The sequence below is a fragment of the Onychostruthus taczanowskii genome, unplaced genomic scaffold, assembly GCF_017590055.1.
Source record: "Onychostruthus taczanowskii isolate IOZ18803 unplaced genomic scaffold, ASM1759005v1 scaffold3, whole genome shotgun sequence".
Classification (NCBI taxonomy): Eukaryota; Metazoa; Chordata; class Aves; order Passeriformes; family Passeridae; genus Onychostruthus; species Onychostruthus taczanowskii.
This window is the reverse complement of record NW_024500349.1, coordinates 20,467,594-20,484,564: the sequence shown is the minus strand read 5'-3', so window position 1 is coordinate 20,484,564 and position 16,971 is coordinate 20,467,594. Positions and strand designations below refer to the sequence as shown.

Below are 16,971 nucleotides of genomic sequence, written 5' to 3'. Positions count from 1 at the left end.
AAGCTTTGCTAGGGAAAAAAACCAAACCAAACAAAACACAACACAAAACCCCTAAAAGTGATTTTTGCGGCTTCTATTTAGAAAGTCAAAGCAGGTAAGTGACAATTCTGAGAGCTGCATTAGCAACAGAAGCAATTACAGGGGATGCTTTTGCCAATTAACTTGGACTTGCCTTATTTTCCTCCATGCAAAAAGTCACAAGCTTTTACACTTAGAGGGTCGATTAAACCTGTATTTGGATAAACCAGCTGGGCTATTACCTGTCATAGCAGTTGAAGTCATCTAACCAGCAGCCTTTCTTCACCAGCTCGATGGAGCCCGAGTTGTTTCTCCAGGAGGCGTAGCAGTGGAGCCGCTTGTCCTTCTCCCCCTCACAGCGCTCCACGCCGCTCTGGTTGGTCTTCTCCAGCTCCCAGTTGGCATTGTAGTAGATGCACTCCCTTGTCTCAGCCTCCCCGTGGCCTGGCCATGAAAACAAAAGTCAAGCCCCAAGAACATTCAGGTAAAATCAGAAATAAATCCTGGGAATCGTAGGGCTCTGTTTTAGGTGATGCATGCATTTGATTCCCTAGGAGCTGAGCAGCTCAGCAGTGAGAGCTTCAGCACAGCGTGGAGATTATTCTTCTTCTCTGGGGTGAGGTGGGAGATGGAGAGGTCAGGTTTGCCTAAGCTCACACAGGAGCTTATGGTGAAGCCAATAGCCCAGCTGAGACCTTCCCAGATCTCCTCTGGACAATGCTTCAGCCTTAGGACCCTAAAACAGGAGATGCACAAGGCAATGCATACCCAATAGTGTCTAACCACAGAAACCTTGTTTAGCAAAGACAACCTGCCAGGGTGCTACTTGATGCTTGTTGGGATGTCATGCAGTGGAGTTTTTCTCCCTCTGCACCACTACTTTGGGAAACCCCACCTAAAAATACGCAGTTTCTTCCATGGATGTAACTGAGAACAGATAATATTCATTCTGCAGAGGAGGACCAGACCAGTGGCCATTTCTCACTTAGATCCTGGTTCAGGCTTATTTGGGTAAGACTCCATATGATAAATGCCCTGTTTTTAGCTGCATTTGACACAGCTCACGGTGCCTCTCCACCCAAGCAAGACCTTGAACAACAGAAAATTCTGTTCCGCAAACAACGCTGGCCACCCCAAAAGGATGCTTGGCCACCAAAAACAAAGGAGTCTCCATAGCCTGTGGGTCTTCCCTCCTGTAGAGCCTTGTACCAAAGGAGTGTGGAGCTCCTACTGCTGCCAGGGAAACAATTCCCCCATAGCCACCCCCATGTGGCAGAACTGAAATACAATTGCAGACACACCCATTAAAACCAGAGTCAAATAAGGGTGACCTGTTATGTCCTAAACCTTAGAAATCCTCTATTCATCTGGAAATACTCTGCTTTGTGGCATTTTGAGGATTAGTTTAAAACAAAACGAAGAATGAAACACACATCTTGTAAGCAGACAAACACGAAAGATACCACGAGCCCTGTACCATGATGGTTCTGTAAATCCTGAAATGCCCTGCAGCCATCTCTCCTTGGGATTGCCCAACCTAAGGTAAGGTCGGGCCTGGCCATTATTTTGATGGATTGTAATCATGGAAAATGTAGGTATCTCAATAAAATGTGTTGACAACTGGGTAGAAAACACAAATTGGTCCCGCAGGATGGTGAAACGAAAGGGCAGTGCTCCCAAAATAGCCAGATCTCTGTGAAGCCTAGGACTGAGTTTCTAGCTAGAAAACCAGTTCTGAATAAACTAGGGGTGATGGGTCCAACCTGCTCCCAATCCCAACATCTGGACTCAGCAATGGGTAATTTTCATGGCACGGAGCAAACTCATCACACTAGGAATATCTCTTTGCAAGCTGCTGAGGTGTTCAATCCTTCAATAACACTTTTTAAAAAGACTGCTTGATCTGCATCATGGGAGAGACTGCAAGGGAATAGGGGTATGAGAATGTCATAAAGCTGACTTCTGAAACTGGAAATTATATTCAAAGCACACACGAACAAGAGCTCAATTTCAATAGCACCTGCAGGTTTTATCAGCTCTTGCAAAGCTCCATCAGAGTTTTCCTCTGACAAGTTGCTTACAATAATGAAAACAACCTACCAATATCCCTCAACACAGAACAATGTCAATATTGACACTCCTTGTTAAAGCCTTGATATTTGTTCTCTTGACACTTACAGCGTGCTTCTTTAGGGCAGATTAAGCATTTTTGCTAAATACTGGTTAAATCAGCAGGAAAGCAAAAGAGCTTTCTCTTGTGTGTGGGGGTGGAGGGCAATATCTTTTTACTTATAAAGGAAATAATAAATATCTTAACGGCATAGAATCATAGAATGGTTTGGGTTGGAAGGGACTTTTAAAGGTCATCTAGTCCAATATCCCTGCAATGAGCAGGGACACCTTCAACTAGACCAGGATGCTCAAAGCCCCATCCAACCTGACCTTGAATACTTATAGAGCCACCACTTCTGTGGACAACCTGGGCCAGAGTTTCACCACCCTCATTGTAATAAGTCACATGGCTTCCAGTTGGTACCTGACACCTAATCCTCACTCATCATTTTCTTCTGCTCTCCTGGAAATACACTTTGTAATATCATTTTTGCCATCCTAAACTGAATATCACTTTTGATCAAGACAGAAATTTCCTCTCCATCTCCCAGAAAGCTGGAAGGTTTAATGAACCATTTCACTGGAAAACAGCCCCAAAATCTAATCCTAGCTCAACCACTATCATCTGCAACCTCAGGCAATATTGTGTAGCCTCTGTTTTCCCCACCATAAACGACAGCCAATGCGATGTACAGAGCTGCAATGAGATTTGATATTTCCACTGTGCTTTGGAAAGGGAATGTTGAAAAGATGTGAAGCAGGAGCTGTATCGGCTCTGGGACCAGCAAACCAAGGCTGCTAAATCCTGTGTTGAGCCCAGGCTCCCTTCCCCCAAGACAGTTGTCTTTTCTGGAACAAGTTTCAGCTGAAGAGTAAGAGCTGCTTGCAAACACGCAAACCCAACTCTGCAAACAGCGACCGCGCCAGGAAAAAGGCCTTTCCCAGTTTTCCCCCCGCTGCTAAAGTTTAGATGATTTGAATAAAAGCATGCATAAAGTTTTAGATGACTAAATAGACGTATGCTTTCTTTATAACAGCTCCTAAGGATGCTTGCATTAAGAAGACACTTTAAAATCCTGTGTGTTTGTTACCTCCTCTCAGATCTCTTTAAAAGCCATTTGGTAGGATCCTCGCCCCGCTGGGTGCTCACGACTGCAAGAAACCCTTCTGTTTGTACCCAAGATGGTCTCAGCAGGAAGGGGCACAGCTCCAGGTCTGGGTATTAATTTACCTGCTGCTTTAGCTCATCAAGAAACACTCACACCTTGCTCTGTAATGGATCACGCAGAGACCAAAGTTTGCAGCTAACTGCCTGTTCGGCACTCGCTGCGGTAAAACCCTCACTGAACAGAGGGAGGGGGAGTCAACACAGGGGCTTGTCCCTTTGAGAGAGAAAGGTGGTGACTAAGAAAAGAAAATCTGAGCTTTGCTCATCCATCCCCAGGGAGCTGTGTAGATTTTCCTGCCTCCTATACCCCACTGAGCAAGAGATACTCCCAAGGCCACCATAGGTCTGTAAGAAACACTGAGCTGGACATTAGGTAATGGTTTTAAATGAAAAAAATCTTTAGATTTGATATAAGGATGAAATATTTTTCTCAGTGAGGGTGATAAAACACTGAGGGAGGTGGTAGATGCCTCACCTCTGGAAACATGGTCAGGTTGGACAGAGCTCTGAGCAACCTGGTGTCGTTGAAGATGTCTCAACAGCAGGCGAGTTGGACTAGATGCCTTTAAAGGTCCCTGTCAGCCCAAACTATGATTGTGCCAAGTGACAAAGGTGTGGATAACAATGTCCTCCTTCTCATTTCAAGTTGCAAGAAGAATCAGCAGGTGTTCCCCCAGGATATGTACAGGAAGCACTTGTCTCCCTCCAATGGACACAGCTGATGCATCAGCACAACAAGGATTTGACTGGGCACCCCTGTGCCCCCAGCAGTACAACCTGGCTCAAGAGAAGTCTTGTACCAAACCCGAGCATCTGACAGGAGTGACACCATTAATTTTGGCCAAAAGGGCCTTTCCTGAAACAAGTATTTCAGTGCAGTCACAAACCAGCTGAGACAGATTAAAGGGGTTGTGCCCCCACAGTCCTGCTCTCCCCTTCCTGACTCGTGCCATCTCCCTCATAGCAGCCTTGGTACATAGGAAAGCTCCTGAGCGCCTTCATTTGGTGGCACTGCCTGGTCACATTCTGCTCATGTGGGATGGCAAATAAACACCCCAGAGAACTGCTCAACTTTTGGCAGAAAATCAGTGGGACTTGGGTGCAACGAGATATAAAATCTTTGCTAAGCAAGTGTTTGAAGATTGCTGTTGGAACCTGGTCTCATTTATTGGGCCCCCATTTGTCTCCTGCCCAAGCCAATTCAACCAGACACAATGCAAAATTTGGGAAAAAAAGTTGCAAAGCAGAAGCATGCATGTGGGGCAGGAGCATGGACATGGGGCAGGAGTACAGCATACCCAGCACTGCATCCCACTCTCAGCTCCAGCTCTCTCCATGGAAAACAGCCTCGTGCCAGCAGCCAGGCAAAAACAATCAACTTTTTAATATCACAATCCACAAATAGTCATTTAAGCAATAAAGCCTGAAGTCCTGTTTGAAATCAGAGTCTCGGGAAGAATCAGGCTTTGCAGGAGCAGATGGGTTTCTGGCATCCCACTGCATCCACCCAGCGCTTCAGGGATGACGCAGTGTGGCTTGTCCTCAAACAAAAGCTGCACAGAAATACCTTTACACAAAATACCAAGCCCAAATAACTCCTATACATCACACAGGGCGAGGAAGGCTGCCCAGCATTGCCCATTTTTGGGGTGGAAATCAACTTTTTGACCTCAGTCCTGAGGAACTGCCATTATGCTGATTCCCCTAGGTCAATTTTCTGCTCCAAATTACTGAAGTATCACTAGGTTTTTGCCAAGCAAGACCCCCAGCACCCATCTGAGGCACATAATGATGGGAAGAGTAGTCGAAGCACCATGCGACATGGGAAGACCTCTCGCCTCTACTTGGGAGTTACAAGGCACAGAGGGAGCTCATTAAAAAAAGATCCTCGTGAACTGAAGGACTTCAGCCTGCTGAGACATGGGACCTTGCTGCTGATCTGAGACTAAACCCTGTTCTCCTAATTTGGAGTCGCTGACAGATCACTGAGGCTGTATCATTATCCAACAGCTTCTAAATTATAGCCAAGATCCAGTGTAGCAACTCCAGGTCTAGGTGTTAGCAGTTGCCAGGCTCCTAACTCATAATTAGATACATAGGGAATATCTTCCCCAAGGCTGAAGGCTGCTATAAATCTCAGCTCTTTATGTCTGCCTGTCCCCTTTTGAAAACCTAAAATGAAAGTATATATGAAAAGATGGGATGTGTCAAAATAGTCTGCATAAACACTGAGTGATTTACCAGACAGTCTGTTTGCCTGACTGTCAAAACCACCAGGCTTTCTATATGAAACAGTGTATGCAACTGAAGTTATTTGCAAACACTTCGTTATGTCCCTATATAGCTATTTGTACATGTAATTTTATAATATAAAACGGCAGAGATTGTACACTGAATTGGGGTAATTGCCCTCTAATTTGGAGGGTAATTGCATGCAGCAATTAAGCAACTGCGGATGCATTCTTGCACGTGTGATTATGGAAGTCGGGCCCTTTGTTTGAGGTTCGGGTTTGCTTTCAAGAGCTCCCCCTCGAACCGTGGCAGGGTTGGGAAATCAGGGGCTGCTGGTGCTCACCTTGCAGCTCAGCATCTGCTGGGATGAGCCACTTCACCCCCTTCCCAGGGGATGCTAAACCAGCTGCCTCCAAACCCACAACTGCATTTTGGCACACCCTTCAAGTGGGGGACCACAATCTGAGCATGTGTGGAGAGCTCTCGGAGGCACTGGTGGGGAGGGAAAGGCAGGGAAAAAGAGGGAAAGGCAGGGAAAAAGAGGGAAAGGCAGGGAAAAAGAGGGCTGCTGCCTCCCAGCTCTCCCTCTGCCAGACACCTGCCCAGAAATCATGTGCAGGACTGCAAATTAAAGAATTTCAAACAGTTGTTGCTAGAAATTCAAAATCAAGCCAGGTTGAAGGCTTGCAACTGAGAATGTTTGGAAAATGTTCCTCTGGAGAGACCACCCAGTTGCATCTCTCCAAAACAAATGTGAGATTTCTAAGCCTTGCTCCAACACTTATTCCCCAAGCAGGGTGATTTCATTCCTGCTGTACTTACATAATAGGGGCTAAATACATTTTTAGGCAAAGCATCAAACTCGTGATGACATCTGTGGTTAAGCACGTAACTGCACATGAGGATTTGGAGACTTGTTGCTTTTATCCCTTGTTCTTTCACTAAAGTCTTTAAACAGCAGAGCACAAACAAGCCCCTGTGAGTCTGCAGAGCCTCTGTCTCAAGCCAAAACTTTTGGGAACCTCACCTTTCCCCACCTTTGGGAACCTCAGTGGCCAGGGTTTGTCCAGGCAGAGATGCCCCATCCAACCAGTTGGACGTAGGGATGGCTAATTAGAAGGATTTATTACTGCAAAATGTTTTGGTTCTTAAGCCAGATCAGGTAAATCTGGGCACAGGCAGCACTGAGAAAGCAAAGGTGTAATGCCAAGGGAAGATATTACTTGGAATTTTGGTTTCTGTCAATAGATTTCGTTTATCCCACAGTAAAAGAGCTCCAAGTTTTCAAGTCAATCAATGGCTGTTAATCTATTATCTCAGCATATATTGCCATGGTAACCTGCAATGATGCCATTGACAACTACTCTCGAAAGGACAGGAGGCTTTAAGACATTTTCTTTTAAAATTAAAAAAGGAACTTTAATATTAAGAAATACATCCTCCCTGCTCACCAGGGATGACAACTCAGGGCTTCTATATTCACACCATGACTCACACTTCACAGCTTCCACGGACATCTGTGTAGCAACCCCCCCTCCCCATATATCTCTTTTTTAACTTGGGTTTAAGTCACTAAACGATAACAAGAAAATTATTCCCAAGAATTAGATCTTCATTAGAATTTTCCCCCAAACAGAATGCAAAACCTGTTTTATAAAATGTAAGGAGTGTGTTTTAGGAGTTATTACTACCAGCTCAGGGAAAGGATGCAGTAATGCTTTCATTCTTCTGAATAATTTCCCTGGTATTTTAAGTTGAACAGCATGGGAAGGAGAAGGACCTGGAGAAGGACAGGGAGCATCCCAGCTCCTCACAAGGCCACAAAACTAGGCAGACCCTGCAGAGCTGAGTGAGATGACAGAGATACTCAGCTGAGTGAAATACTGAGTGTCCACACACACATACATGCACACAGAGATGATGAGAGTAATCTCTTGGCCCAAAGGGGAGGATCACTCAGGAAAAGGTTTAGCAAATCATTCTTCTGGCCAGGCAGAGTGATCCAGGGAGGTTTGGCCAGGTTGCTGGCTGGCCTGGTGTGCAGCAGGACAGAAATGTTGCCAGCAGTTAATCAATTTTTGGAAGCAGAGCATTTTTGACTTGAACTCACAGGGTCACTTCTATATTTTATTTAAAGAAGAGATCATTTTAGTTATCCATTAGGAAAATCCTATTTTGTATCATTTCAGTTAAGGACAAAGCCAAAAATGTAATTACATTTCTCCCTTCACATCACTAACTGTATCTGTCTCCCCCAAAAAGGTTTTAGTTCTTTAATAAAACCATCAGGGAGATCAATCAAAAGCATTTAATGCCGTGGTGCTTCTGCAGTTCATGTTTAAATGCACTTTGGGTCACAAACGAGGCAATTTGGACAGCAGAGCTCAAACCAGATTAGTAATAACACACAAAAAAGGCCTAATTCCTAATTTATTTTTCTTTTTTCTTTGCACAGATACATACTCCTCCTCAGCTACACCCAAGAGAATGAAATCAAACTCAAGGCAGCTCCGACAAGCACGAAGTCACAGATGCAAAAAGGGCACTGCTGCCGCCTGCCTGTGCATGGCACGGGGTGGAGAAGAAGCTGCAGATCCCATCCAAACTCCCAGAGCTGCTGAGCTGCTCCCTGTCTGTGTGTGACCAGCCCTGAGGATGCCACCCCAGGCAGCATCTCTGAAATGATGCTCCTCCATCCCCCCAGTTCACTGGAAGACACCTCCTGGCTTCCTCTGCACAGCCTCACCAAGAAAATGCCTTGCTCCACAGAGGAGTTCCATAAAGGAGAGGTTGTGTTTTCTCTCCCAGACCACAAGTTTCTGAACTGGCATATAGTTATTAATTTTTTTTTTCCCTTGAATTTGAGGTGTGCATTTATAAAAGCATTAAGCAGGCCATTTATTTGGCTTGTAACAGCAGTGACTACTCTTTGGCATGAAAAATGGCCCCTTGTGGGCTGAGCACTCTGCACACAAGCTACCAGGAAGGTGTCTCAGCAGCCAAACTTTGCAGCCTCTGTAAGGGAAAATATTAGAGCTCAATTGCAAGATTAAGGTATTTCCAACTGCACTCCTGAAAATCAAATAGAGGGCAAGTCTTGACCAGATTCCACAAATCACTAAGCAAAATATGCAGCAAGTTCTGAAGTGACATTTAGAACACAATCATTTGTTCTCTCCATTCTCCTCAGGAGCCAGCATGGGGTCTCCAAAGAGCATGGGAGGAGGAAGTGAAATCACGTACGTACACAAATATTTTCCCCACACACAGTGAAGTTTTGAAAAGCTTTCAAAGCAAGCCTGGAAAATGAATTTCCTTTCAGGCAGAGGAAAGAGGGTATGGGAGCATCTCCTTGTGGAGTGCAGAGGTTCAAGGAACAGCAACAATCATGTGGTGATGCCTTTCCGAGCTTTTTCACGTGCATCTGCTTCATCCCGCTGTCCTCATCATCCTGTGACACTGCCACCAGCAGAAATGCTTTTCAGAGCTCCTGATTTTTAAGGTCTTCTCCAGGGAGAGAGTGATGTGTGTCCAACACAGCACAGCACACCTGACAAGCCACAGAGAGCTTTGGTACCAGAACAGCAACACCTCAATTCATAATCTACACAGGGTCCTCTGAGACTTATCAGCAGGGACATTTCAAATATGCTTTAAAATGTGCTGAGTCTACTAAGATTGGGCCCCAAGTGCTTTTCTATTGATTCTGCTTGACATTTCCAAATACCACAATTCCAAATTTAATTCACTGGTAATTGGAAAAACTGTAATGCATGTAAATGGACAAGAAGATGTGGGAAGTCCAAAAGGTCAAGCATCAGGAAAACGTGTCCCCAAGAACTAAATGATGCTTGTTTGTGTTTCTGTCACCCTCTTCTACTTGAATAATCAAAGCTTGGATCTGAGCAGTTTTCTCAGCAGGAAGAAGGAAGCCAATAAAAAACACAACCACTCTAAACCATGGAACCGGTTCAAAAATCACTGTTTTAAACTCCATCACTGACCAGAATTCAAATACACCATAGGGATGAGTCACTTAATCAGCAGATTACATGAGCAAGTGGGAAACTCAAGGAAGAATTAATTTGAAAATGCTCTCAGTAGAATAAGATTATCTCTACCTAGAAATCAGGTTTCCAAGATTTCTGCTACATCACAGCTTCTCCTTGCCAGCAAGTTGAAGGGGAGGCAGTGACAGAGAGAAAACCTTACAGATGTCTAAGTTCAAACCCCAGATCCAGCATGATGATGGATGGTTGTTGGCAGGTGCCAACTAGGGTCTCTTCTTTACTGACCTGAGAAAACCAAACTTCTCCTTCAGAGGAACCAAGGGCTTCAGTGGCATGAAATGGTGCAGCAGCATGGAGGGGATGTTTGCCCAGCTCTTTGCAAAGAGCCCTGAGCTGCAGCAGAGCTCAAAAGCTCACTGTGTTGATGGGCAATCAAGCCCTTTTGGGCAAAAACCATTGATATGCTATGTAAAATACACTATGACAAAATCCCCATACTTTTTCACGTTCTAGAGAATGAACATGCACATTTTAGCTGCCAGTCTGCATTTCCCCCAGCACGTGAGCAATCACTGATGGTCAGACACCCTGGTGCATTTTGGCTCAAAGAGTAAGGACATGATGGAAGTGCAGTGCACAAAAAAGCACAAGCACAATTTCTAGCCAGCCTTACACTGAAGATGAAGCATCCATTACCACATCCCAAAGAGAGATTCCTCCATCCAGCCCACAGCAGTACCTGTGAAAATACTTGATAACTCCTTGGTGCAAGGGACATCTTTTGCATTACACTCTAGACCTTCAGACCATTCAAGTTTTGCAGAAGAAACCACTGATTTTTAAAATGCTCCTTCCCCAGTGTACACTGGTATTTGAAGAGTTAACAAGCCAGCAGAAGCCAGTCCTAAAAGAGAAGGCAGGCAGGAAAAAAAGCAAGTCTCTGGCCCTTGCAATCACAAACTAGCCTTAAGCCCTCCAAAAGGAAGTAAAGACATTCCTAAAATTCTTTGAGGATGAGAAGTAAGTTGCCAGCCAAATCAGAAGTCCATTTCTCCAGTCTTTGTGCTTTTAATGGCAAATCCCACATGAGCAATTTTAAGAGCCTCTTTTACAATGGAATTTTCTCCCAAGTGGCTACAGCACATCTAGGACTTGTCTCATGTTTACAGAAATGTACCTTTCTCCTTTGGATCTACTGAAAAAAGCTGCTGTCAAACGACCTGAGGAAGGAATGCAGCACAACCCAATACCATCATGCAATTTCCAGTGATTGTTTCTGTTACAATAATGAAAGGCACGGAAGAAATGTCTGGATAACTGCAGTGATTCTCCAAAGAGAAGTTATAAAAGAGATGCTGAAGAGATTTTATGTAAAGGGGCAGGGGGGGAAATAAAGTCACCTATTAGCTTTCATTTTGATTGCATGCATTAAGCAGCATCCAGATCCCACTTTGAAATAAAAATGGTTTTGAGCAGATTGTCCCAGGAAGTTGAAATCCTGTTTCATGGGTGGGAAGCAATAAAATACCTGTGTGCTGTGGGACAGGTCTTTTTCTTCCTGGCTTTCTCACACCAGAGGAAGACTAAAACACTTTGGACCACAGTGTGCACACGGAGTGAAAGAAGAACTTACCCTCCATCCATGTCCAAGCTTTCTGGATGACCTGAGCTCAACAGCTCCAGCCCAGAAACTGGGTACATTCCCTTCCAGTTCAACTTTCTATTTGGATGCCATTTAGTTCCCATGGTGACCAGGCTCCAATATTACATAAAAGAGCATAAAGTAATATTCTAAGATTCAGCACAGTACTCTCAGTTTCCTGACCTTGGATAGGTGGGGATCTACACTAGCACCACCTCTGATGCTGCTCCCACATATTTAGATGCTGATGTATGTGAATAAGGAGATGAGGGTGCCCTTGTCTGGGCACTTTCAGAGACACCATGAATATTTAGAGGGATTTATCACTGGAAATACAATAAGAATCCAAGACAAGAGAAGACTCCAGGGAGATCTTACTGCAGCCTTTCAGTGTGCAAAGGAGGTTTACAAGAAAGGTGGAAGACTTCTTACTGAAGCCTGCAGTCATAGGACAAGGAGAAATAGTTTCAAAATTAAAGATGTTAAGCATAAATTAGGTAAAAATTCTTTCCTGTGTGGGTGGTGAGGCACAGGTTGCCCAGAGAAAATGTGGATGCCCCACCCCTGCAGGTGTTCAAGACCAGTTTGGATGGGGTGTGGAACAACCTGGTCAGTGGAAGGTGTCCCTGCCCATGAAGTGGGGTTTGGAACAAAAGGTCCTTCCAACCCAAATCTTTCAAATACTCCTCCATAACCTGTAACAAGATCATTTTAGGCAGCAGTCAAACCCTTTCCTTTCCCCTCAAGAGCTTCATCAGCAAGATGCAATAATCACTTGTTTTGGTCCATGTGCTTGAGTTGAAAGATGGGAGAGGTGCCTGCAGGAATGTACACACAAAGGACTGGCAGCCATAGAAACACGAGCAAACTGCAGCCCTGAACACATCTTTTCTCTGCCTCCCCTTGCTCAGGTTTACCTGGGGACACAGGCATGCAAACTATTCCCACCTCTCCAATAAAAAGGTATTTCCTGTGACATTACTGTACACTCCTGCTAATCAACAGGAACAGAAATGGAAGACATGCCACCAGTAAATTCCATTTTTTACTAAAGAAAAGAAAAAGCTCCAAGGCAATGTGAGAAGCTTCACAGTGACAGCAGCCAGTTGAGCAATAAAACCACTAATCTCCCCACTAGGTTGGGGCACATGGATCCCACTGCTCTTCAGCCAATTTCCCTGAACTTTGGTAAGGCGTTGCAACCATCTGGGAAGAGCAAACAGAACTTTTGATAACTTTTTGGAAGGTGCAGGACCATCTGTTTCCACACCAAGCAGATGAACACATCTGCTCCAGGCAAGGCAGCAGCACAGAGGGGAATCCCTCCACCTTTATATTTTTCTTTGGGAACAAAGAAAAGACCATAGGAAAGTGTCAGCCCAAGCTGCTTGTACATATTGTCCGTGGACATCATGTCACATTTCAAGTTTTCAATATAAATACTTTAGTACAGGATTCACTTCCTTTAATACAATAAGCCCAGGAAAACAACCTGATGTTTTGGCTGTATCCTGGGAGCTCTGGTGGGCACTGAGAGAGGCACTTTTCTTCGTGCTGAATGAAAACCAGAGAATAAAACTGCTGATCAACCTCGTCCATCTCTAGATGGCCCCTGCTTTCCAAGAGTGAGGCAACTGCTAAGAGTGAAACAAGTAATGAAGGATGAAACAAGTGGTAAACAACAAGTGATGAAGGGTGAACCAATCACAGCTGGTGGGATCAGGCTCAAAGCATGCCTGGAGAAGGCAGTTCCTCACCCAAAGGGCAGCTGATGTGGGGAACCCCTTCTCAGAAGGTTCCCCATAATGTTTTAAGAAGAACCACGTGCACTTTCTTGTTCTGCTATTCCTCTCCTGTCATATTTCAGCAAAAGGTGGAGTCTGATCAGCAGGCTGGGTGGGCTTCTGTTCTGGCCTAGTCTGGCCACTGTCTAGTTCCTATACTAAATGTCATCAACCTAAAAACATCATTTAAAAATAATTCAAATGTTGAAAGACCCAAGCAGCTACTGACCAACCAAATGCACTATGTCACTGACTGCAACTTCGCTCTTGATTTCCATCCCCACCCATTGAGACAGCCTGCATTTCTTTTCATGCTGGGATTTGAGAAACCCAATCCCCCTGAACAACTGCCCTGAGCCCAGAAGTGCCATTTGGAGCTGACAGCTGCTGAGAGAAGAACACAAAGCCCTCTTCCTGCCAGAGGCCTTCCCTGATACCCTTGCAACTATTTCCCAATAGACAGAGATTTTGCACAGGCTTTTTATCTCTTTGCTGGTATTTTCCATCTTAACAAGTTTTAAATGTTTTATGTAGCAAGGATGCCCCTGCCATTTAAAGAGGGAAGCATGCAGTAGTAATTATTCATTAAAAACACATCATAAGTGACCTTTACACTGAACCAGAGGAAGCCACGTGCCTGCCTGGCTGTATTCTGGAAGGGCCAGAAGTTTCAAATATTTTCATGCAGGATAGCCAGCCTAAACTATCTTGAAAAGGTGCCTCATTCTTGAGGGAACAAAAGCTGTTTAAAACATCTCAGATTGAGTATCCACAAGTCAATATACAGTTTTGAAAAATGTAAGTGGAAAGGAGAAGTCACCATAGTGCTTGGTCCACGCTGGCATCTCACAACCCCCTTTCATCTCAGCATATTGAAAAATTAACATTCTGTCTTCCTTGTTATATAAAGTACAATTTCTAGACTGGAAAACTAACGGGGACTAGCTGTCTCACCATCAAATATGAAGAATAGTGGTGTTTCTACTGAAAAGTAGTTCTACAGATTAAATCAAAATCCAAGGCACACCTACAAGCTGGAGCCCTTTGTTTGCAGCAGCTGTTTTAGTGGGATATGCAGGTTAATTTTGCTCATACAAGCCACACCTCCCTAATGCACCAAAAATATAAATCCTGGTTTTGCAGAAGGGGGTAATGTAGCTCTTTTATTCCTGGAGGGGGATGAGTCCCATCTTTGGGTTGTGTCTCAGGCATGCATGTAGGAAGCAGAGCAGCACAGAAGCAAGTGAGAAGCAGAGCCAACACACACACAGAATCCAGGCACCAGAATCATTTGCAAAGCAAAACTAACGTACATCACTTTATGCATGATTACATTTTCAAAAGCAAGAAGTGTTAGGAAATATTTTTGAAGATAGTCAGTAATGTTTTGCAAGAATCGCTGACTCAAGCCCTTGATCTGCCCATTTAGCTGATGACTGAAAAACAGCCCTGGCTATGTTTATTCTTTAGACAAAGTCCAGCTAAAAATGCATCCAGGCTTAAATAATCTGTGTAACAATGGCCTCAAAACCCCGAATACAACACTGCATTGCATGCAGGTTTCCCAACAGGATAAAGCATTGCCAGGGCTCACACCCAGCTATCCGCTTCTGATGCACAGTCTCCCAACACGGCATTTTCATCTTTAGACCACTCTTGGAAGTAATGCACTATTTCATTTCCATTTGCATTTCAATATGGCCCCAAGGGCTTCACATACATCTGGTCCTCACTGTGTTAAGATTCTTCCCAAACAGCATATTGCCTAAAGATGGTGAGACAAAGGATGTGCTGCATTTTGAGCAACCTCACGCATCGGCTCTCAGCCAGAACAGTGAGTGGAGCATCCTGCATCCTACCCCGTTTCACTCTGCAGGTCTCCATGCCAGCACTGCTTTACGAACAGCAGCAAATGTCACCATCCCAGTTATCTCAGGTGGGGAGAGCCAGAGGAGGAGGCACAGCTCCAAGCTCAAGGTTATACATCAAGCCACCAGGAATATTTGACTCATCCATGTCAGAAGATCCCAAACTTTCCATGTTACCTAAACAATTAAAGCCTAAGGAAAGAAATTGTAACGGGTCTGCTGAGCACAGCCTGGGAACTATAGATCTCACACACAGGCTGGGAGCTTTTTATCCATCACCTTGCTGTAAGTGCTTCCCTCTCTTCCCTCACACAGCCCAACCCAGCAGCAGCTTTGCTCCCATCATGCATGTTACCTTCATATATCATCATGCATATATTTTTAAGACATTCACACTTTTGTAAAGTATTATTATTTAGGATCTGTGAGCTCTTCCAGAGGGTGAAATCCTGCTTTTTTTCTAGACTGAGGAGTATTTTTATTCATGCTTTCGGTGTCTCCCACACCAATGCTGGCCCTAATTCCCCTGGCACACCCACCTTCTTGGGGCTGAGCAGAGGCAGAGATGATAAATGAGACCAAGTGCCTCAGACCAGCCATGAGGCTGATTAACCCTCTCTTCTCCTCAGAGAACTCAGGCTGAACACATCAATTTTTCCTGTGCCATCCAGGGGACTGGCACTGGGGAGATGGTCCCTCCTGCCTGGAACAGGGTCAGCATCTGGCTGCTGGTAAGCAGAGAACTGCAGACAGCAGGATCTTCAGACCCATTTTAAAACCATCTTAAAATAGGGTGCTGCCTCTCAGTCGAGCCAACAGCACCAGCCTTGCCAAGAAGCTGAAGCTCTCACTCTTCACATGGGTGTTTACTCCTACCCAACCACCCGCACGTCCCAGCCCTTCCCAGCCTCCAGCACCGACTGCTGAGCTTCCTTCTGGCACAGGTGTCTCCAGCAAGGGCTCACTGACGTGGAGCAGAACACACTTACCTCTCCATCTGTAAAATAAATATATAATTCTTCGAAGCAAGGACACATATCAAAGAGCACAGGATGCAGCACAGTGACTCATGCAACCAGCAAAGTAGAAACTTGGCTGCATCCGTGCCCGCACAGGGCATTCTGCATCTCTTCCTATAATTAGTCCTTCAAGTGCTAGAGGGGAAAGGAACAAATTCAAAGAGGTTTTACTTCCCAATTATTCACATATTTCCAAATCAAATGGTTGTCTGTCAGAGAGCAACATGCCATTGCCCTAGGATATCAAAATGCAAACTGAAAAGTCTCTCCAGGAACAGGATTTGCTTTCATTACATTTATATCACCTAATTCATTTTAAGATTATATATAATTAGTCTCTCCCTCCCTTCCCCACCCCAATCCAATATACTCTCCCAAGCAATTTCAGAACATGCCACACATGCCAATGGCACTTCTAAGGCAGCAGTCTCTTGCCTTTCAAACAATACATGGAATTTTCATTTCTTTTTTCAAGCATTTTCTTTCTTTGAATTGCCAAATCTTTCAGGTGTGAACCAGTATTTTTATTTTAATTTTTTTTTTCTTTTTGAAGCAAACACCTCTAAGGAACTTTTTATCTTTACTCTTCATTTGCCTTCTGACTGAGATTTCAGTCTGCCATCCCTAATGTTTCACAGCCATTTTCCATCACCATCAGACTCTATGTGCTACCTTCATTTGAATGTCTCCATTTTCATTTTAAGTCCTCCTGATTCCAGCAGGTAAACCTTCAGTAAAGTTTAATTGAGAGAAAGCCAAAGTGCCTGGATCACTTCCCCATCAACACATTATTACAGCATCGCTTCCAGCAAGGATGCAATTTCCCTGAATCATGGAATGGTTTGGGCTGGAAGGGACCTTAAAAATGTTCTCATTCCAGTCCCCTGAAATGAGCAGAGACATCTTTAACAGACAAGGCTGCTCAGAGCCCAGTCCAGCCTGGCCTGGAGTACTTCCAGGGGTGTGAACTAGAAAAAAGTGAGCCCTCTAATCCTGTAAAAACTCCCAGCAAACACATGAGGGAAGTTGGGAGACAGGCAAGGGTGCTCTGACCAGCTGTGAATATACAATAATTATCTCATTATTATTGTCTCCTAATAGGGAAGGAGAAGGATCTT

The 16,971-nt window shown here is 44.5% G+C and overlaps 1 protein-coding gene across 1 annotated transcript in view; it reads right to left on the bottom strand.

Annotated features, from left to right (window-relative positions):
- ACVR2B (activin A receptor type 2B) overlaps window positions 1-16,971 on the bottom strand; it is a 97,972-nt gene that overhangs the window by 20,472 nt on the left and 60,529 nt on the right. The window contains exon 3 of the mRNA XM_041408619.1: window positions 261-462. Coding sequence (XP_041264553.1) covers window positions 261-462 — 202 coding nt within the window. The remainder of the gene's footprint in view (window positions 1-260; window positions 463-16,971) is intronic.